Here is a 22459-nt window from a genome sequence, read left to right on the forward strand (position 1 = left end):
GGGATTACCAGGCAGTTCCCACAGTTCCCATGCAGTCCACTCTCAAGTGTCCAGTGATTCCTCAACAAAGATGGCCGCTGCGACACTTCCGGTTCCTGCTCCTTGCGTATGACGTCACTTCCTCTTGACGCGTTTCGTCACATCCGGGACTTAGTCATAAGAGAGATAGACGTCCTGACACCTGGCCACAATAAATACTGCTCCTCCACTAATTGACGATACTCAGATCGCCATATTGGAAAAGGGAAACATCGCCCTTACTAAACTGCACAGCCGCACAGCTTACTCCCAGGAAATAAACTCCCTGTACATACAAGAGCCAGGAACGTATCTAGTGGGATCTCACAGCCACACATCCTCCTAACAGGAAATGGGCTCCCTATACACATAAGAACTGGGAACATATCTAATGGAATCGCATACATTATAGGGGCTGTTTTCATACTCTAGATACAAAAATTACATTAATATATATATTAATTACACAGTAAATAAAATAATAAGTTAAAACCTGAATAAAACAATTAATTAATAACCCTTACTTTCTATATGCCCTAGCAGACATTTATTGTATTATATATCTAATGATAGCTACTCCCCTAGCACCACCTGCTGGTCATAATAAATATTGCTATTTTATAATATCCTACCAAATTACACATACAGTTGATTTTAAGTATCAATTAATTCTTATTTAATCTAAAATAGTTAATACAGCTAGAAGAATATTTATTTCAAGATATTTATATGATTAAGATAAATAAAATTGTAACAAAGACATTTATTAAAATTTAAAATTATTAAAAATTAGAAATAAAACAATTAAGGTCTAAATCCACATTTAATCCTCTAGGTCTAAGTGTTCTTAATTGGAATATCCAAAATGTTTCATTTTGCGATAAAATTTTAATTTTATCACTCCCTCTCCAGTGAGCTTCTATGGAATCAATCCCACAGAATTTCAGGGTTCCTGGATCACAATTATGGATATCCCTAAAATGTCTGGAAAGGCAGTGGTCTTTTTTACCTTTTTTAATATTGTTCACGTGTTCGCTCAATCTTTTATGAAGGGGTCTTGACGTTCTGCCCACATATTGTAAGTGGCATGGACATTCTAATACGTATGTAACAAATGTCGACTTGCAGGAAATAAACTTCTTAATTTCAAAGCTCTTTCCTGTATTCTGGGAAGTAAATTCTTTAATCGATCTGTTACGAATACCTGTTATTTTACATATGGAACATTTTTTACAGGGGTAAAAACCTTTAAGATCACACATGTTCAACTTCTTTTTCATGGGGGGAGAGATGACATTTTTTACTAAAATATCCCTTAGATTGTTCGTTCTCTTATAAATAAAAGTAGGCTTCTCCGGTATTATCTGGCCCAAGATTCTATCCTTTTTTATGATTGGCCAGTGTTTTTTAATGATAGATTCAATCTCTTTATATTGGCAATTATATCTCGATATAAACGCATAATCCACCCTTTTATTTCTCTCTTTTATTTGTTTAGATTGGTACCTCACTTTCTGATCTCCAATATAATTTTTGCTAATTTCATACCTAATTTTTTCCAACTTCGTGGGATCATATCCTTTTTGGACAAACCTGTCCTTAATTAGCTCTGATTGTTCTATATAATCCTTCAGTCTAGAGCAATTACGCATAATTCTAACAAACTGGCTTTTGGGTATACCATTAATCCAGATAGGGTGGTGACAGCTATTCGTTGGTATGAAGCCATTCCTGTCTGTATCCTTGAAATATGTTTTAGTAAAAAGAGAGTCATTATCTTTAAAATAACAGGTATTCGTAACAGATCGATTAAAGAATTTACTTCCCAGAATACAGGAAAGAGCTTTGAAATTAAGAAGTTTATTTCCTGCAAGTCGACATTTGTTACATACGTATTAGAATGTCCATGCCACTTACAATATGTGGGCAGAACGTCAAGACCCCTTCATAAAAGATTGAGCGAACACGTGAACAATATTAAAAAAGGTAAAAAAGACCACTGCCTTTCCAGACATTTTAGGGATATCCATAATTGTGATCCAGGAACCCTGAAATTCTGTGGGATTGATTCCATAGAAGCTCACTGGAGAGGGAGTGATAAAATTAAAATTTTATCGCAAAATGAAACATTTTGGATATTCCAATTAAGAACACTTAGACCTAGAGGATTAAATGTGGATTTAGACCTTAATTGTTTTATTTCTAATTTTTAATAATTTTAAATTTTAATAAATGTCTTTGTTACAATTTTATTTATCTTAATCATATAAATATCTTGAAATAAATATTCTTCTAGCTGTATTAACTATTTTAGATTAAATAAGAATTAATTGATACTTAAAATCAACTGTATGTGTAATTTGGTAGGATATTATAAAATAGCAATATTTATTATGACCAGCAGGTGGTGCTAGGGGAGTAGCTATCATTAGATATATAATACAATAAATGTCTGCTAGGGCATATAGAAAGTAAGGGTTATTAATTAATTGTTTTATTCAGGTTTTAACTTATTATTTTATTTACTGTGTAATTAATATATATATTAATGTAATTTTTGTATCTAGAGTATGAAAACAGCCCCTATAATGTATGCGATTCCATTAGATATGTTCCCAGTTCTTATGTGTATAGGGAGCCCATTTCCTGTTAGGAGGATGTGTGGCTGTGAGATCCCACTAGATACGTTCCTGGCTCTTGTATGTACAGGGAGTTTATTTCCTGGGAGTAAGCTGTGCGGCTGTGCAGTTTAGTAAGGGCGATGTTTCCCTTTTCCAATATGGCGATCTGAGTATCGTCAATTAGTGGAGGAGCAGTATTTATTGTGGCCAGGTGTCAGGACGTCTATCTCTCTTATGACTAAGTCCCGGATGTGACGAAACGCGTCAAGAGGAAGTGACGTCATACGCAAGGAGCAGGAACCGGAAGTGTCGCAGCGGCCATCTTTGTTGAGGAATCACTGGACACTTGAGAGTGGACTGCATGGGAACTGTGGGAACTGCCTGGTAATCCCCACTCAGTGGGGCTTGTCCAAAATTGATTATACTATTTATATGCCTATGTTTTCAACTCCTTATACAAGTGGATTCATTAAAACTTGAAACATACATGGAGGTACGTTATATTTTATAAACCTATGGATGTGGAAGGCATGGTAAGATCATCCTAACAGGAAGCGAAGGAGGAGAGGAGGATAAAGCTTCTTTGGAGGATTTCCAGTTATATATATATACAAAAGGCGTGAGTTTCATCTACTGTTGGTAAGGGTATATTGGCCTTACTCACTAGAAGTGTCACGTGTGGGGAGGAATCTCACTTAGTAGATCACTTCATGATTTTATTATTTATGAGCACAAGTGTTTTATTACCTTTCTCTTTTGGAAGGTTCTCACAAGTGTTAAATATATAATTTTTCACTTAAAGGTTGCACAATTGTTTGATACACATTTGTGTGTGCATGTGTTTTATATATATATATATATATATATATATATATTCATAAATTTTATTATATATTATTTTTTTTTTTTTTTTTTTTTTTTTTTTTTGTGGTATTACGGTAATGCACTATTGTGAGTTTCTTTTTCTTTGAGGTTCTTCACAACAATCAACACTGCAAGAAATAGACATTTTTTCATTTCTTTTTATTTTATTTTTATTTTTATCTTTATTTTTTAATTTTATATATTTTTTCGTTATTGAGACACTGGACTTTATATTATTGGATTTAAATCACAGAGACACTGGATTTATGATTTTGTAGAAAGTATATGGGGAATATTTTGTTGTCACATATATAGTAGATTTATTGAAAGAGGGTAGATTCCTGTTTGGATCTATTGATTTGAGTTTAAGCTTTCAGGGGGTTGAAAGTTTTTTTCCAATTTGGAATTGGTGTAGGAGCAAGGGTGGTTTTGGTTTTACATTATACCTATATCATTTTCACATTATATTTATAAATACTATATAGTTGTATGTATATTGATATCCTGATTTATTGAATTTGAAGAACATGTCAAGCAAAAAAGTTTTGTATAGAATAAATGTAGATTAAAAAGTTGTTGAGTTTTTACACGTCTCCAGGGAAAATTTGCATAAGGAGCACAAAAAAAAAAAAAAAAAAATAGACAGGAATTCTAGCCTTCCCATACTCTAAGGAAATATATTTTTCCATCTGTTTGTATTGCTGTTGGGAGAGTTCTCTTCACTTCCTGACTGATAAAATGTCAGCAGGGAAAAAACTCTCTAAGGTTTGGTTCACACCTACAGCACCTAAAAATGCATGTGTCATGAAAATATATCCAAATATGTTGTTCACATATGTGCACTGCATTGTAAAAATTAAGGCAGGTATGAATTTACATGCATTTATCTGTGTTTTCTGGCCCATTGAAGTCTATGGAAGTGCATTTTTCCTGCATTTTCAACTTCTTGTGGGTGAGCACATGGCAGCTTATTATCCTGTGGTTATAAGCTCCTTTCCTAGATACCTGCTATGTGTTCAGCTATAATGCACCTGCCATGTGCTCAGCCGCAATGAAGACTGTGACAGTTGATGAGGCAGCTGAAAACAGAGGTGTAAAATTAACCATGCTTCCCCAACTCTATACACAGAAGACCAAGAAGCACATTTCCTCACAAAGTCACTACAAGAAAAGCATCCTTATTGGTTAACAACAAAAATGCACAACACAAGTAAAAACACAAAAATGAACACTAAAAAAAATGCATGACAGCAGAAATGGAGTGATGTGAACAGAGCCCTGAATAACAAATACCTGTCATTGGTTCTAACCCTTGCACACTTTTCAAGAAAATTTGGATGGACATGCACTTTAATGCCATTTCTAATGCATGGTTGTGTTACCTTTCATTCTTCATATGTACAAATGTATTCTAGAAACAAGAAACACACAACTGTATATACAATAAAAATAACTGTAAAGTAGCAAAAGGTTTCTACCTAGGCAGAGGAGTGAATTCACTGATGATGCCTTCAGCTCCAAGGGTTATTCCCTGAACAATAAAAGTGCTTCCCATTCCTTTCCAAAGTGCCCTTGGACCCTATGGATTTAAAAAGATCATTCTTATTGTCAATGAAAATAAAAATAAGCACATATACCAATAATACCATAAGCCTACTATAAAACTAAACACTTTTTAGAAGATCTACAGATATAAATGGCCTTCATTTTTTCAAAAGATCCAAAACTACCTGCTCAAAACAGATTCAGGGACTTTAATCACTTGAAGACCCAGCCTATTCTTATACTTCTCTACATGTTAAAATCAGTATTTTCCAAAAGGAGCCTGGTTGCTCTGAAACACATAGCCACGCCCCCTGACATCATCTGATTTGCGACGTCATCCTGTGGAGACTCCTGTGCTGTCAGCAGTCCCTCTGCATCCTCCTGTGTCTCAACAGACCAAACACATTAAGTAGATGGTGACTCCTTGCAGTCCTGTCTCAGAGTTGATGTGAAATGTGCTTTCCCTCATCATCCTATATTGCCAGTTACATAATTAGCCTGATTGAAAAAAAGACACAAGTCCATCCAGTTCAACCAATAGAAACAATACAATCCTATACCCAAACTTGATCCAGAGGAAAGTAGAAAAAAACCCTCAATTTTACTCCAGCGGAGAAAAAAAAAACTTCAAAAACAAAATTAAAATACAACTGACTAAACATCATTACTGCTTACATTTAATAAATCAACTTGATATAGAGGTGAGCAGACTTCCACAACACCATAACACAACATATAAATCATAAAATGCCAAAAAGCACACAGACTGCAAAACATACCTGAGCCTTTGTAAAGCTATACATGATATTCACAATGCTAAAAGGCGAAAGACGGTAATTCCTTGCATGATAGTTAACCTGTAAGACAAAAAAGTAATTCATTTATAAACTCCAATTACAAGCTAATTCCTTACTGGTACAATTAAAAGTGGTATTAAAACCAAAAATGTAATATACTGCAGCTCATCAATTCTTAGATATTGTGGCTGCAATAGTTTTCTTTGTTCACCTTGTGATGAAAACAGTGAGTCATTTTTTTCAACAGAACAAGCTGTTCAGACAATGGAAATATATAGTTTTTTTATTGTAGGCTGTAATTTTTAGGAATAACTCACTGAAATCTCTCCGAACAAGAGTCTAGTAAACATTCCGGATACGATAAAACTTGAAACACGAAATCATAAATTATAATTTAATAAATAATCATAAAAATAATAATATATTTAATTCAATAATATAATCAAACCAAAAACACTGAAATTTGAAATACAGAGGCAAATTCGCACATCGCTGAGCAAAGTCGCAAAATCGTTTTCAGTGTCTGATGACGAATTTCCCCACGAATCATTATCACTCAATTCTGCAAGTGGTTCTGATTTACTATCGCTGTTCTCTAGCTGGTCTAAAACGCTTTTGACAAAAAGGGAAGCTTTTTGGACGCCATGGACATTTCTCAGTTTCCAGGCAGAAAGAACAGTCAAAATGCAGGCAGGGCACAGGACAAAGCAGTAGGGACAAAATATATGTGAAATGCATTGAAACAGCAATGTTTTACTATATAATAATCATTTTTTAAAAAATGACATTTTTTAAAAAATGTCAAATTTGCCGCCGGTTCCGGCACCTGTACGTCCCGACGTCACAGGGACCGGAACACGGAAGCCGGATGCCGGCATCGGCTGGAGGAGATGGCCGGGGACGCTGCTGGGGACACATCACGGGAGCGAAGGACAAGGTAAGCGCTGCAGGGACTCCCTGAGCAACACCGCATGGTAACCCCCAGGTGTAGCTCGGGGTTATCGCTCTTGGTACTGAAATTTTACTCTGAGCTACACTCGGGAATACCGCCAGGGAGGTTAAAGAAATCTTTCTCCAGTTATATACGATTACATTTGAAATCGGTTTCTACACCTATGTCTGCTGAGCCATATATACAAAGGATTCTCACTAGGACAATCATGGAGGGACAACATTTAAAATGAGTACTTTAATTCTAGTTTTAAAGGCATAATGTAGCAAGATGTTAGTGAATCCACATCAGTACAGTGCAGAGCTAGGATAGTCCGCACGTACTTGCATGTTTCCTGGTAAACACTAGAGTAATGCATAAGAGGGAACTGAAATGAATTGGCAAACCTTCACTGAAGAGGTATCGCATGTTGTCTGATACATCAAAACATAGTCAGCTGCTTTCCACAAAATGCTACCTTTATTCCATTTGCATAAGCAGTGACCTGTCTAGCAGACATTCATGAAGATTCAGAAGAAATTATCCACTTAGCAAACACTTCATTCAAATCAGCAGTGCTGGAACTGTTTGGTTCACAACGCCCATAATTGATGTACACATGCAAATGAAGAATGACAACTGGGTTCTAAACTCGCTGTTATGAAAATTTGTTTCACTTGTGAAATGTAATAACCATTCTGTCTAAACCCTCAGGTTCGTGCACATGCATCATGCAAAAAAAAAAGAACATGCATTAAAATAATGAGTTAAAGTAGAAGTTCACTTAAAAAAAAAAAGCCAATTTTTTTTTTGCAGGTAAAAAAAATGGGCACTTACTCTTTTTTTTTTTTTTGCAGCCTGTAAAGCATTGCACTGGTGCTATACAGGTCTTCTGCAGACTGTCAGTGTAATCTGTGTGCTCGTACCACATACACACAGACCGTTTTCCACTGACAGGATTAATGAACTACCACAGCGCTCAGCAGCACAGTGGTAGTTGATTGAGAACTACAAGCTGACATCCACAAAGGAATCACAGAACACTCACTGTGAATGAATGATGCGGCCGTGTTGATGGAGCCCCACAAAGTTGCCCTGTTTTCAAAAAGTGCCAGTTAGTATGGGGAACTTCTCCCCATACTGTTGTCACAGGGAGAGAGGGCAGTGGGCGGTGGCTGCAGCAGTGGGAACATGTTACATGTTCCACCCTAAAAACAGATGCAACATGTTCTAATAGGTGAACTTATCATTTAAGCTAGCCATACACAGATCAATTTTCTCCTTCGGGAGGAGAAAAGGAGAAAGAAAGCAAAAAACCAGTCCATTCCCTCTTCCAAGCTGCACAGCATGTATCGAGGAGTCTCCACTGCCAGCTACTGTATTTAGCAGCTGCGAATGTCTGAATACAGTGGTGCTGCAGAACTGCGACTGCACCTGATAGAACGCAGTCACTGCTCGAATGATAAATTTCCATAAGTTCAGTAAATTTTCAACTTTTGTCAAGCCAAATAGTGCTTGTAGGGTGCATTCATCAAAAATTGGGCAAAAATTGTGCCGCCTATGGCCAGCATACTCTTGATTACAAGAATGTTAGCTGCAAACATTTAGGTAGTCAAAGACAGGCAGATACTCCGACGATGATAGCTAGCAACATCTGCCTACTCTTGAATGACTTGCTAATCTCTGGGACCAGCCATGATTTTTTCCACCCTTTTCGTTTGAAAGAAGATTATGGCACACAGAGTAAATGGTTCATTTTTTTTCACTTCTGATTAGCCAACAGTCAGAAAGATTTATTTTATTTTGTTCTAAAGCTTGGAAACACGTGCTGCCTCTATTCGTGCAAGGTCCATAAAATAAAATAAAAAAAAACTATATAAATATCAGTCGCATGAACTTCTGGCAAACCTTTAAAAGTATACCCAAAGGCAAATGAAAAAAAAAATAAAAAATTGGATTTTGAAGATTTGAATAGTGAGGGGTTAGAACAATCAGGTTCAGGTTTTAATGCTTTCTGTGTCCCTGTTAGGGACATTCTCTTACTCTAATGGTCTTGGCCTCCAATGTGATTGGGAATAAAAGTGAGGTTATGTTCAAAAAGTTAACACAAGAACAGGAATAGAGGGCAAAAAAACCCACAAAACACACAACATTCAGCTTCACTACAATAAATCAATGGTTATAATTACCTGGCACTGACGGCGCAAGACAATGCACGGGTGAGCCAACACATTTTCTGTAAAGAGACTAAGAGAACACAAGATTACCGTAAACAAGCAATAATGGACATGTTCATATTCATATGAAACATTGTAGTAGAATATTGCACTATTTCAGCCATTGATTAAAGTGGTTAATGTAAAAATAAAAAAAATAAAAAAAAAAACAAAACAGGTTTATACTTACCTGCTGTGTGCAGTGGAATTGCAGTAGGCAGCCCAGAACCTCCTCTTCTCGGGTCCCCCGCCGGTGGTGCTGGCTCCTCCTTCCCGGCGAGTGCCCCCATAGGAAGAAGCTTGCTCTGCTGTCTGTGTCTATAAACATGGACAGCGGAACTTGACCCTGCCTCCCTTCCTTGCGACTGGCTTTGATTGACAGCAGCAGGAGCCAATAGCCCCTGCCTCCTCAGCAAAGCCAGTGAGACCAGGAAGTGAGGGGAGAGAAGAGCTGCAGATAAGCACAGCGCTGGATTGAATGAGGTCTTGGGTAAGTAAAAGGTTAAAAGGTGGTGTGGGGGGAACGTGGGGAGCGCCATGGTGAGGTTGATACTGATGCCTAAACATATTTTACCTTAATGCAAGGAATGCATTATAGTAAAAAATATTTAGGTTTATAACTGCTTTAAGTCAGAAAGTTTGGAGTTTCAGCGATACCTTTTATTGGCTGACTTAAAGCAGAGTTCCACTCAAAAGTGGAAGCTCCGCTTATTTGCCTCCCCCCTACACTACCATATTTGGCACCTTTTTGGGGGGAGGGGGTTTTGACAGGTACCCACTCTTACTTCTGGCTCAGTTCGGCCCCCTCCTCCCTCCCACAGTCTCCTGGGAACTTTCACAGGTCCCAGGAGACTGCCATACCAATTAGGAAGCGCAGAGCGACTCGCACATGAGCAGTGGGCACCAGGCTGTGAAGCCGAAAGCTGTCACAGCCTTGTGCCCACAGTTGAGATGCGATGCCGGCACCATGGAGGAAAGAAGGGGAGAAGGGACTGCATGGGTGAGAACATCGCTGGACTCCGGGACAAGTAAGTGTGTGTTTATTAAAAGTCAGCAGCTACAGTTTTTGTAGCTGCTGACTTTTAATAAACACAAAAAACGTCTGGAACTCCACTTTATGTTATGCAAGCTTTCAGGATCCCTTGATCCCTTCTTTAGGCCTTATATAAATCTAAAGATTGTTCTGAAACCCACAGAGGAACAATAAGGATCACTTTGGAAATGCTATTTGGGTAGTTAACTCCAAGATATGGAGTTCAGGCTCTATTCTCACCTCAAATGAAAGTCCTTTGGATTTAACTTTCCCATAATGGATTATATTTTTATTATCTGGATTACATACAAGCAGGTGCTTTTCCAATTTCACAACAACATCCACCACATACTAAAACTGAAATTAAACCACCAGGGGCAGACTGACCATTCGAGCACTCGGGCACTACCCGAGGGCTCGGGGTCAGTAGGGGGCCCCATGAAATGCCCCTGGTACCTTTTATAGGCTTTTTTGGGTGTGCTTTGAGTGTGGGCAAGGACACAGGGGCCCCATGATCCCCTATTGCCCGGGGGCCCCATGAGTTGTCAGTCCGCCCCTGTAAACCACTCAAACAAACTTCCTGGACACTACAATACAATTTATAGCAGCAAAATTGCAAACATCCATCTACAGAAAACCCTCAGATCATCCCTCACATAACTCAGAAATTATACTTCCCATCGTAGACACATACAAGAATCTGTCTTCTAGTCAGCCCGTAAAGCAAACTCAGATCTGCTCAGACACCACAGACAGAAATGCCCAACTCGAATGCTTCAGAAGGGATTTCATAACATGGATATAATCATAGTTACATAATTAGTCTGGCTGAAAAAAAGACAAAAGTCCATCTAGTTCAACCATAACCCCCCCCCCCCCCAAAAAAAAAACCAAAACAAAAAGAAAACCCTTGTAATCCTAAACCCATAGTTGATCCAGAGGAAGACCAAAAAACCCAGCAAAGCATGATACAATTTTCTCCTGCAGGGGAAAAAATTCCTTCCTGATCCCCCAAGAGGCAATTGGATATTCCCTGGATCAACTTTACCTATAAATGTTAGTATCCAGTTATATTCTGTGTATCTAAGAAACAATCCAGGCCTTTTTAAAGCAATCCACTGAGCTGGCCAGAACCAACTCTTGAAAGAGTCTATTACATTTTCACAGCTCTCACTGTGAAGAAACCTTTCCGTGTTTGGAGATTCAATTTCTTTTCCTCCAGACGCAAAGAGTGCCCCCTTGTCCTCTGTGATGACCTCAGGGTGAATAACTACACCATTTTCACTATATGAACCACTGATGTATTTATACTGTGTGTATGTATATATATATATATATATATATATATATATATATATATATATATATATATATATATATATATATATACATACATACATACACACACACACACATCAAAATGTAGTCTGCTACATTTCTTTGGTGATGATATGACTGATATGTGGTCAGTGTGCAAGTTAGAGAGTGCATATATAAGCCATTTATTATCAAATAGTTGTTTGGCTCCTTTTTAAAATCATAATGATAACTGAAATCACCCAAATGGCCATGATCAAAAGTTTACATACCCTGGAATGTTTGGCCTTGGTACAGACACACAAGGTGACACCCACATCTGTGACTTTTTAAATTGCAATTAGTGTCAGTGTATAAATAGTCCATGAGTTTGTTAGCTCTTACGTGGAAGCACTGACTAGGCTAGATATTGAGACATGGGGATCAGAAAAGAACTGTCAAAAGTCCTGCATAACAAGGTAATGGAATGTTATAATGATGGAAAAAGACATAAAAAGATGTCCAAAGCCTTGAATATGCCAATCAGTACTGTTAAATCACTTATTAAGAAGTGGAAAGTTCAGGGATCTCTTGATACCAAGCCAAGGTCAGGTAGACCAAGAAAGATTGCAGCCATAACTGACAGAAGAATTGTCTGGGATTCAAAGAAAAACCCACAGGCAACCTCAAAAGAAATACAGGCTGCTCTGGAAAAAGACAGTGTGGTTGTTTTGAAGGAGCACAATATGATGACACTTAACAAAAATGAGCTGCATGGTCGAGGTGCCAGAAGGAACTCTTTACTGCATCAATGACACAAAAAGGCCTGGTTAGGCAAGGTATTGTCAGGCATATTGTAACTGGGCTTTTTTTGTGGCACAATACAATTTAAGGAGCTTTTAATAAAGCATATTGATAATAATTTGCTTTGATTATGTAAACTTTGGCAAAGGCAACTTAGGGATATATTTGCTGCATTAAAGGGTTATTAAAAAAGTAAATAAAAAAAAAAAAAGATAACAAATATGTCATACTTACCCGCTCTGTGCATTTGTTTTGCAGACAGCAGCTCTGATCCTCCTATTCTTGAGCCCCCCGCCGTCGCTCCTGGCTGCTCCTCCCTGCTAACTGCCTCCCATAGCAAGATCTTTGTTATGGGGGCACTTGTAAGTGCTCGCGCTCAAAAGCCCTGCTCTGTGTGTCCATAGACACACAGAGTGTGGCTAATCCCCACCCCCTGCTCCCTACTCATTGGATGTTATTGACAGGAGTAGAGTCAATGGCTCCTGTCTCCTCCTCTGAGCCAATGAGGAGGGAGAGAGCCGCTGCTCTTGTGTACATCACTGGAATGGAAATCAGGCTCAGATAATTATTGGGGCTGTGGAGTGAACTGCACACAAAAGGTTTTTTACCTTCATGCATAAAATGGGAGAAATCTAATCCTTTTTGAATTAGTCTCACATAACATACAGCTAATTGAACAGCAGAGAACTTAACAATTTTTTCATCACTGATGCCCTTAACTAAGTTTTCTCTATCTTTGGTTTCTGATTTTTGGTTCCAAATCCCATCTCCTTTGACCCTTTCCATGTTTTTATTTTCTTGATGTACCTTTGGTTTTTTTTTTATCTAAAAAAAGAAACAGATTTTTGAATTTCTACTTCACTCTCACTAAAGGTTTTTTTCCCACATCCGATCTTATAGTAGATCTACCACTCTTATTTCTCCTTCTTGATCTACTTCTTCCCCTTGTAGAGAAGCCAAAAATATGATGTTTCCCAATCTTCTAAATCTCTGCAAGATTTAGACTAGCGCTTTCAGATTTTTTATTATTTTCACAACTTTTTTTAATTAATTCATTATTCAGGGTGCAGCAACATAACTTCCTTTTTTCAAAACGCAATAAAACCCATTTTATGAATCAGAATTGTTTTTATTGTCTTTAATAATGTACGTACATATCTAAAGTTCTGTTTTACAGTTTTGAAAACCATATCAGGTAGGTGACGCCCCCCATTGTCCATACACTGAATAAGCCGATTTCTGGCGTTTTTCATGACCCTTACCAGCATAGCAGCGGGTATGTTGGCAATTTCTGCGTGGATGTTGGCCTTCAGGTCTTGCAGGGTCCTTGGACGGTTTACATAAACGCAGATTTCAAAAAACCCCACAAAAAAAAGTCGCAAGGGGCCAAATCGGGGGAGCGGGCTGGCCACTCCAAATCGCCCCTTATTGAGATGAGGCGCTCCGGGAAGTGTTCCCTTAAAACAGCCATTGATGCTCTTGAAGTGTGAGCCGTTGCTCCGTCCTGTTGGAACCAAATGTCCCCTAAGTCCAATTCATCAAGTCGTGGAAAAACAAATTCCTCCAACATGTTCACATACCAGTCTGAATTCACTTATTCAGTGTATGGACAATGGGGGGCGTCACCTACCTGATATGATTTTCAAAACTGTGTAAAACAGAACTTTAGATATGTACTTACATTATTAAAGACAAAAACAATTCTGATTCATAAAATGGGTTTTATTGCATTTTGAAAAAAGGAAGTTATGTTGCTGCACCCTGTATTTACTAAATTCATCCATAAGGATGAGGGTGGGGTGGGGTGGGGGGTGTAAGAAGTAGATAAAAAAGGAAAAAACGGCGTAACAGATCTGGTTCAAAAACAGGTGGAAAAAAAAAAGGTTCTAATGAGAATAAAGCAGAAATTCAAACATTGGATTCTTTTTTCTTCTTTTTTTTTACATAGAACAACCGCAAGAGATTCATCAAGAAAAAGAAATAAGGAAAATCTCAAAACAAAAAAAATGGAGAAGGTTTAGGAAGAAAAAAACAGGAAACAATGATAGAGAAAACAAAAGAGCAGAACTCAAAGTCAAAAAAATAAACTTAATTAAGCACATTAGTGATGATAAAAAGATTGTTAATCTCTCTGGTGTCCAATTAGCTAAAAGACTTGTAAAACTACTTCAAAAATGATAACATTTCTCCCCCATTGAAACTATGGATACATTTATGGCTTTAAAGAGATTAATTTATTTCAGAGAAAAGTCTTTTTTTAGCAACATCTTTAATGAGAGGAAATCAGTGAATTTAGGTGAAAAGGTGTTAAATGATGAAGATCATCTCTCCTAGATGAGGAAGTTAATGAGTCATTTATGGTGAAGAAAATTGATGTCAATAAGATCAAATAAAATGCTATCATTACAAAAGAAAGAAAGCATTAGTTTCTACTTTTGGTGAAAATTTACAATTTATTAATATAGCCTAACATTCAAAGATAACCTGTTCAAGGATGAGAGACTGGCACTGAAAGAATTACAGGAAACTCAAACCATATTAAAAGCAGCAATAAAAAGGGGGCAATATTGTCTTACTTGCCAAAGAAAAATATGTGCAAGTAACTCACCTTTTAAGTGACTCGTCATCTAATAACAGACTGAGGAGTTATCCATTCCCTGACTGACCTGGTTTACATCTGTGCAGATGGTGCCGCTGCGGATCTGCACAAACATCTCTGCAGCCGCAACACCCGCACAGAGGAATGCGGACCCGTGGACAGGTGCCATTAATTCTAATGTCACATCGCCTACACTGGTTGTGAACCTAGCCTTAGTCAGAGTAGTGAATGATAAGCTAAGATGGGTAAAGAAATATACCTAATTTCAAAAAGGAGTTAAAACACCAAAAAGTGGAAAGTTATATTACACCAATCTTTTATATAATACAAAAGATTCACAAAAATTATTTTAACCCACCAGTTAATGTTAGGGTCAGCAGTTCAAGGCCCACTTAAAAAGGCTGTAAATACATTGATTCAGAAATAAAATAAGTGGTATTGAAACTCCCATCATATGTCCACGATACGGGGGATGTTCTTTTCAAATAGCAGGAAGAGAATTAAAAAGGTTTAAATTAAAAGGTAAATGCCTCTTGGTGGAGATTGATGTTGAGTATCTATTTACATCAATTCCCAACCGTTGGGGAATGGAAGCAGTCGCCCATTCCCTGCATGTACAGTTTAGGGACTTGGGAGCCCAAAATGAGTTCATTATTGATCTTCTTTATATGGCTTTAACAAATTACTTCCCATTTGGTGGGAAGTTTTTTCAGCAAATTAAGGTCACTGGGCTCCCTCGTATGCATGCTTACGGAATGTGGGAAGAACAAGTGGTATACCATTCTTCAATGTACCTTAGCTGCGTGGAGCTCTAGCTGAGGTACAATGACTACATATTCATCCTATGGAAAGGAAACAGAGGTGATCTGGAACAGTTTGTGGATTAGATATATAGCAATGATCGTAATATAAAATGGACTTATGCATCAGGTATGACAAATCTCGTTTGATTTGAAATTTTTGAGAGAAGGTGAAAATCTGTCAACGAATACGTATTGTAAGGATACTGCAGGAAATAACTTATTATAAGCCACCAATCTTCATCCAGAGTCATTAAAATGTGGGATACCAGTAATTCAGTGAAATTGCTCTGAATTAGATGATTTTAAAAGGGAAGCACAATAGATGTACAAGAGATTTAGGGAGAAAAGGTATTCCTTTATATAGTTAAAAGAAAAGCAAAGATAAAAGCATTACAAAAAAGAATTACTGGGTACAAAACGTAGAAAAAAAATTATAAAAAAAAAAATGTATAGTTGATAACTAAGTATGGCAATCAATGGAATCAGGTGAAAGCTTTTCTCCAAAAGCATTGTCATATTCTAAAACAACACCCAAGGATAAAACTGATAGATCCCTTTCCACAGTTCGCAGCAAGAAAGGCAAAAATCTGTGAGATCACCTTGTTCATTATGTGTTTACTAGAACTGTAAAAAAATAACTAACTGAAATCCCAAAAACAAAAGGGATGTTCCCTTGTAGCCATTGTAGCGCTGACCCTAATATTGACAGGATAAATGTTTTCAGTAGCTTGAATTACAGTAAAACATTTAGGATACATTTTTATAAAATTGTTCAACTGCTAAAATAAATTATATGAATGAATATCCATGCAAAAAATTACATATAGGGAAAAGAAAAGGCAATTTTGCATTCGACTTGATGAGCATATCCGTGATATAAAAAACAAGAGTGATAAAAGTCCATTAGCGATACATTTCCTCTGAACGTAGCAGTCAAGTGAAGGGAATGCGGGTAAAAGCAAGTTTTGAACTTAAACTTCCACCAGAAGGGGTGATTTCAATAAAATCATATTGCAACATGAAAAATCACGGATTTATAAATTGGAGACCCTTATCTCACCTGGTTTAAATTCAGAATTAAATTAAGTTTTCCTAGAAACATGAATTAATGCAACAAAATACTCTATATCCCTAGGTTGTTTTTGCCAAAGTTTACATAATCAAATTATTAATAGGCTTCATTAAAAGCTCCTTAAAAGATATTATGCACTCATATATGGCTCTCTAAGAAGGAAAAGACCCAGGTCTGAAGACATATGGTCTTCCTTTAAATTTTGCAATCTCTAAAACAAGAAGGTGGAGCTATTTGAACTTGAATCCAATCAGATCCCAGTTACAGGGTTTTAAGGATGAGAAAGTCTCCACCATTGTCCTGAAGACTAGGGCGAAACACGTTGACATCACAGGTGACATTATGACGTCCGCCATCATTCATCCAGATACTGGAACTTTGGATAGTCAGATGCTGCCACATGTAATACTCCTACGGAGATATCACTTAACAGTATAAGGCACATTAGCTTAGGGTTAGATGCACACAACAATCTTCTGTACAGTGGCCACTCTCTGCGATTGGACACCTCCTTATTTTAGTGCAAGTGGAATCACGGTAAAGCTGTCACATTGCAAGTGAGATATACAGTTTGAATGGACATTGGCAGATGTGGTAAGCTTGAAGCGGAATGGCATAGTGACGATACGGATTTGTTCAAAGTCTGCTACTTTCTGCCTTTGTTATCTATCAATACTACCAAGGCATTTGTGCGCTAAACTGCAATAGCATGACGGCAATTTGAACTGAATTTACTGCTGCTTGTGCTACCTACAAGAACGTTACTTAAGCTGTTGTGAACTAAGCTGCTATTACTGCATCAGATATGCTTCATAAAGGATTCTTTGCTTTTGTCTATCTACTGGCTGTCTGTATGAAGCCACAATTATGGAGGAACTATTTACTCATCATAATCTAAGCCACAGCTCATGATACCTCTCCTTACTATCTTCTAAATTACACTTGAGATGTTGTTTGGATGAACTTTGACAGTGGATATATGAAGAAATCTTTTTTTTTTTTTTTTTTTTTACAAAAGAATATACTCAAACTTTTTGAGCCTACCTCTGAGGCAGCCGGTTGTACCGGTGAAACCGGTCAGGAATGGCCCAATACCACACTCCCAGGTCTTACATTGAACTTTTCATGGACATCTACTTCAAGATAAGTACCTTTATTGGTTATGGATGCTCCTCTTAGTGGCTGTAACTCTCCTATTCCATGCTGTTATCACCTGCAAAGACTGCTGGTTTTACACTGTGTGCCCACTTCTCACTCACTATGTTCTGTTTGACTTAGAAGATATCTACAAGGCTCTATGCAGCCTTTCTCAAGCAGGGTGCCCAGGCTCCCTGGGGTGCCTTGAGGTTTCTTCAGGGGTGCCTTGGCAAAATGTCTAAAAATTTCCCAAAACTTGTATACAAGCCAGCAGGTGGAACAAGCCTGCTTTTTAGTTACACAAAGCCACAGGTTTTCATTGTACGCTATTACAACCTTCTAGCCGCCGGCATCCTGACAACCATGACACCATGACATTGATAAGGAGGATGTCAGCTGCCTGCACAGCATCCTAGTGTGACCCTCCCATGTCCCTCTCCTTCAGCGCTGGGGTCACATTAGCTCAATGATGGAGAAAACCGAGGGAGGAGAGAAACACTGGAATACTACTCAGTACCAGTGTGAAAAAGTGTATTTGCTTTGGAAGGATAAATCACCTCTAACGTTGGGTGTCCTATATATGTGGATGTTGCTGTGTTATATAAAACTATTAGAATAGTTTTTCACATTTTAGAATGGGGTGCCTCAAGACTGTCCATAATTTTAAAGGGTGCCCTGAGACTGTCCATAATTTTAAAGGGTGTCTTGACTGAAAAAAGGTTGAGAAGCACTGCCTTATGCTTCAAGGTGTCGTTTTGCCTCTAAAACTGGGTTTGTGTGGTGGCCATCCTTAAACTGAGAAGTTACTGTATACTCTGATTGCTTACAAGTTACACCATATACACCTCTGTGCACTTAAAGGAACTGTGCCTCAGATAATGCCATCTCTTTGAATGAGGAATCATTGCATACTTTGATTGCTTAAAAGTTACATCATATGTACCTCTGTGCATTTAAAGGGACTATACCTCAGATAATGCCATTTGTTTGATTAAGAAGTCACCGCATACTCCGATTGCTTATAAGCCACACTATGCACACCCCTGTGCATCTAAAGGGACTGTGCCTCAGATAATGTGACTTCTTTGATAGAGGAATCACTGCACACTCTGATTGTTTACAAACTATATCATATACACCCCTGTGCATCTTAAGGGCCTGTGCCATGGATAATGTTACTTCCTTCATGTAGAAGTCACCGCATACTCTGATTGCTTATAAATTATACCATATGTATTCCTGTGCATTCAAAAGGGACTGTGCCGCAGATCATGTCATTTCTTTGATTGAAGAGTCACAATATACTTTGCTTACTAGCTATATTACGTGCACCCCTGTGCAATTAAAGGGACTGTGCTTCAGATAATGCTATTTCTCTGACTGAGAAGTCATTGCATACTTCAACTGCTTACAAGCTATACCATCTGCACCCTTGTGTATTCAAAGGGACTATACCTCAGATAGTGCCAAAATTTGTGTATTGAGAAGCTGTTGCCTACTCTGAATGCTTACAAGTCTCATCATGCGCACCTCTGTGCATCAAAGGGACTGTGCCTCTCTTCAACTAATGCGATTAGTTGCCAGAAGTTATTGCATACTCTGAGTGTCTACTGGCTATACAAATTACCTTCAATTTGAGGCAAATCCTGAAGCTAGTTCATCTACAGCCGCTACATATTACGTCCCCTCAACGGAGTGCATTTTCCATCTAAAACCACCTCTAGAGCATATCTACTCTCAGGAACATCCATCAATACACCAGCTTAGGCCTTGACCTGATCATGTATGAGGGAAGCCTGTTAGGATCTCCCCGGGATGGTGCCATACAGTTTGGCACCCGAGAGGGTCATGGGCCTTTTATATACCATTATTTACATCCTCCTCTGGACTACATGTGGTCATAGGTTTAGGATCAGTTGCTGTTGTGATCTTTATGCCTTGGTGTTTAGTGTTTGAGAGGAGTTTTGCTACCTTTCCTGTATCCCTCCCTGTATTACACTAACACTTACACCAGACCGGTCTCATTGTATGATTGGTCTGGTGCTGGTTTATCCTGGCGCTTATGGCTGGTTAATTCTGAGAATAGGAGCTTTTTTGTTATTATGCCTTTGCAGTCTTTCCAGCATGGAACATGTTATAGCTTACAAATGAGTCTCACATAGGAGTCATCCATACAGTTATCTTTCTACTAATGAGTTTTCCCCTGACAGGGATTTACCTACTTGGGACCTGTGGAGTGTGGTACGATATTTTGTGTTTATTTTATACTTTTAATTTCATCTGCAATAAAGACATTTTTGTGCGCTACTGATCACCTTCGCCTTTGTTTGAATTATTTTTTTTGAGTATTCACAAATTCCTTATTCCGGTTGATTCCACAACTAGTTCTTTTCCTGTAAGTTTCTCATACAAAAAAAATATGGATGGATGGGTCCATTTACAAAAGTTGCTTATTTATGCAATTACAACGCTTTCCAACTGCTCTATAATAATATATTTTTCTATATGAATAATATTATGAGAAGAAAATTTTTCTTTTGACCTTTAATTCTTTGGATGCTCAAAGTGCACAATTGGATAGTATACCTGTATATGCTCCTTTAATACAATGATTGAGCTTTGTAATGAGAAATATATCTTAATATTTATATGCTGCTCAAAAAAATTAAAGGAACACTTTAATCAAAGTATAGCATCAAGTCAATTAAACTCCTGGGATATTGATCTGGTCAGTTAAGTAGCAGAGGGGGTTGTTAATCAGTTTCAGCTGCTTTGGTTTTAAATTAACAACAGGTGTATTAGATGGGCAACAATGAGACTACCCCCAAAACAGGAATGGTTTTACAGGTGGAGGCCACTGACATTTTTTCCCTACTCATCTTTTCTGACTGCTTTTCACTAGTTTTGCATTTGGCTAGGGTTAGTGTCACTACTGGTAGCATAAGGCGATACCTGGATGCTACAGAGGTTGCACAGGCAATCCAACTCCTCCAGGATGGTAAATCAATATATGCCATTGCCAGAAGGTTTGCTGTGTCTCCCAGCTCAGTCTCAAGGGCATGGAGGAGATTAGAGGAGACAGGCAGTTACTCTTTGAGAGTTGGACAGGGCCATAGAAGGTCCTTAACCATCAGCAGGACCAGTATCTGCTCCTTGTACAAGGAGGAACAGGATGAACACTGCCAGAGCCCAATAAAATTACCTCCAGTAGGCCACTGGTGTGAATGTCTCTGACCAAACAATCAGAAACAGACTTCATGAGGGTAGCCTAAGGGCCCGACGTCCTCTAGCGGGCCCTGTGCTCACTGCCCGACACCATAGAGCTCGATAGGCATTTGCCATTGAACACAGAATTGTCAAGTCCACCACTGGCGCCCTGTGTTTTCACAGATGAGAGCAAGTTCACCCTGAGCACGTGGCAGATGTGAGATGCTGTGGAAAATGTTATGCTGCCTGTAACATTGTTCATTATGACCGTTTTGGTGGTGGGTCAGTGATGGTCTGGGGAGGCATATCCATGGAGGGATGCACAGACCTCTATAGACTAGACAATGGCACCCTGACCGCCATTAGGTATCGGGATGAAATCTTGGACCCATTGTCAGACCCTACGCTGGAGCAGTGGGTCCTGGGTTCCTCCTGGTGCACGACAATGCCCGGTCTTATGTGGCGAGAGTATGCAGGCAGTTCCTGGATGATGAAGGAATTTATACCATTGAATGGCCCCACGCTCGCCTGACCTAAAGTCAATAGAACACCTCTGGGATATCATGTTTCAGTCCATCCGATGCCGCCAGGTTGCACCTCAGACTGTCTAGGAGCTCAGTGATGCCCTGGTCCAGATCTAGGAGGAAATACCCCAGGACACCATCCGTCGTCTCATTAGGAGCATGTCCCGACGTTGTCAGGCATGCATACAAGCACATGGGGGCCATACAAACGACTGAGTACCATTTTGAGTTGCTGCACTGTCTTTGAATTCAGTACTCTGTAGGTTGATAATTTTCATTTCCATCAATCAATGAGGCATCCTTACCTTCCTAACAGATTACCCAGTCCATATCAGTATAGATATCCAGTAATTTTTCCCTATTAAGATCTGATGGGGTTTCAAAATGTTCGGTCCAGCCTCATCCGCTGTTGCCATCATCCTCAATGTGGACTGACATAGCAACCAATACCCTGCAGGTTAATACAAAAAGTTAATTGTGCCAGCTCCTCCTCCCGCCTTCCATCCTGAGCTGTGCTGCCTTCCGCTCTCCGCTGTGCACAGAGGATGACAACAGCAGCGGATGAGGCTAGGGGAAGGGCAGGAGAGGGACCGGCACTTAAAAAGGTGGGGATTGGCAGCGCAGGGACCTGTTTGTGGTCTACCTGTCACCTATGGGTTGCTGACCCTCAACTTGGGTCAGTGTCCCTTGACAATTTTTTTAATAATAGCTACTAGGCTTTACAGTACTGCTGCACAATCATGCATTTTTCAGTGCATATGAGGAAACTGGTGCATTTTTAGCAGGGTTCTGTTTAGCAACAAAAAACACATCCACATTTGTTTTCTTATATGCTCCCAATGAAGTCTAGGGGGGTCAAAAACACACATTGCTTCACCAAAGAAACAGCTGCAAAAAAAACTGCACTGCACCATGTTGCATTGACATGAATGGGCACGATAGAGAATAATGTGATTTCCATTGTCGACAGTAGATGCTTGAGAAATCACACA

At 38.7% G+C, this 22459-nt stretch overlaps 1 protein-coding gene across 1 annotated transcript in view; it reads right to left on the reverse strand.

Annotated features, from left to right (window-relative positions):
- The window catches only part of SLC25A46 (solute carrier family 25 member 46), a 63946-nt gene that overhangs the window by 15688 nt on the left and 25799 nt on the right, over positions 1–22459 (reverse strand). Inside the window, exons 3-5 of the mRNA XM_089684745.1 lie at positions 8966–9023; positions 5828–5905; positions 4982–5082 (exon numbers count right to left, since the gene is read on the reverse strand). Coding sequence (XP_089540871.1) covers positions 4982–5082; positions 5828–5905; positions 8966–9023 — 237 coding nt within the window. The remainder of the gene's footprint in view (positions 1–4981; positions 5083–5827; positions 5906–8965; positions 9024–22459) is intronic.

The sequence above is a fragment of the Staurois parvus genome, unplaced genomic scaffold (assembly GCF_062004578.1).
Source record: "Staurois parvus isolate SC_StPar_1 unplaced genomic scaffold, SC_StPar_1.0 ptg000354l, whole genome shotgun sequence".
Classification (NCBI taxonomy): Eukaryota; Metazoa; Chordata; class Amphibia; order Anura; family Ranidae; genus Staurois; species Staurois parvus.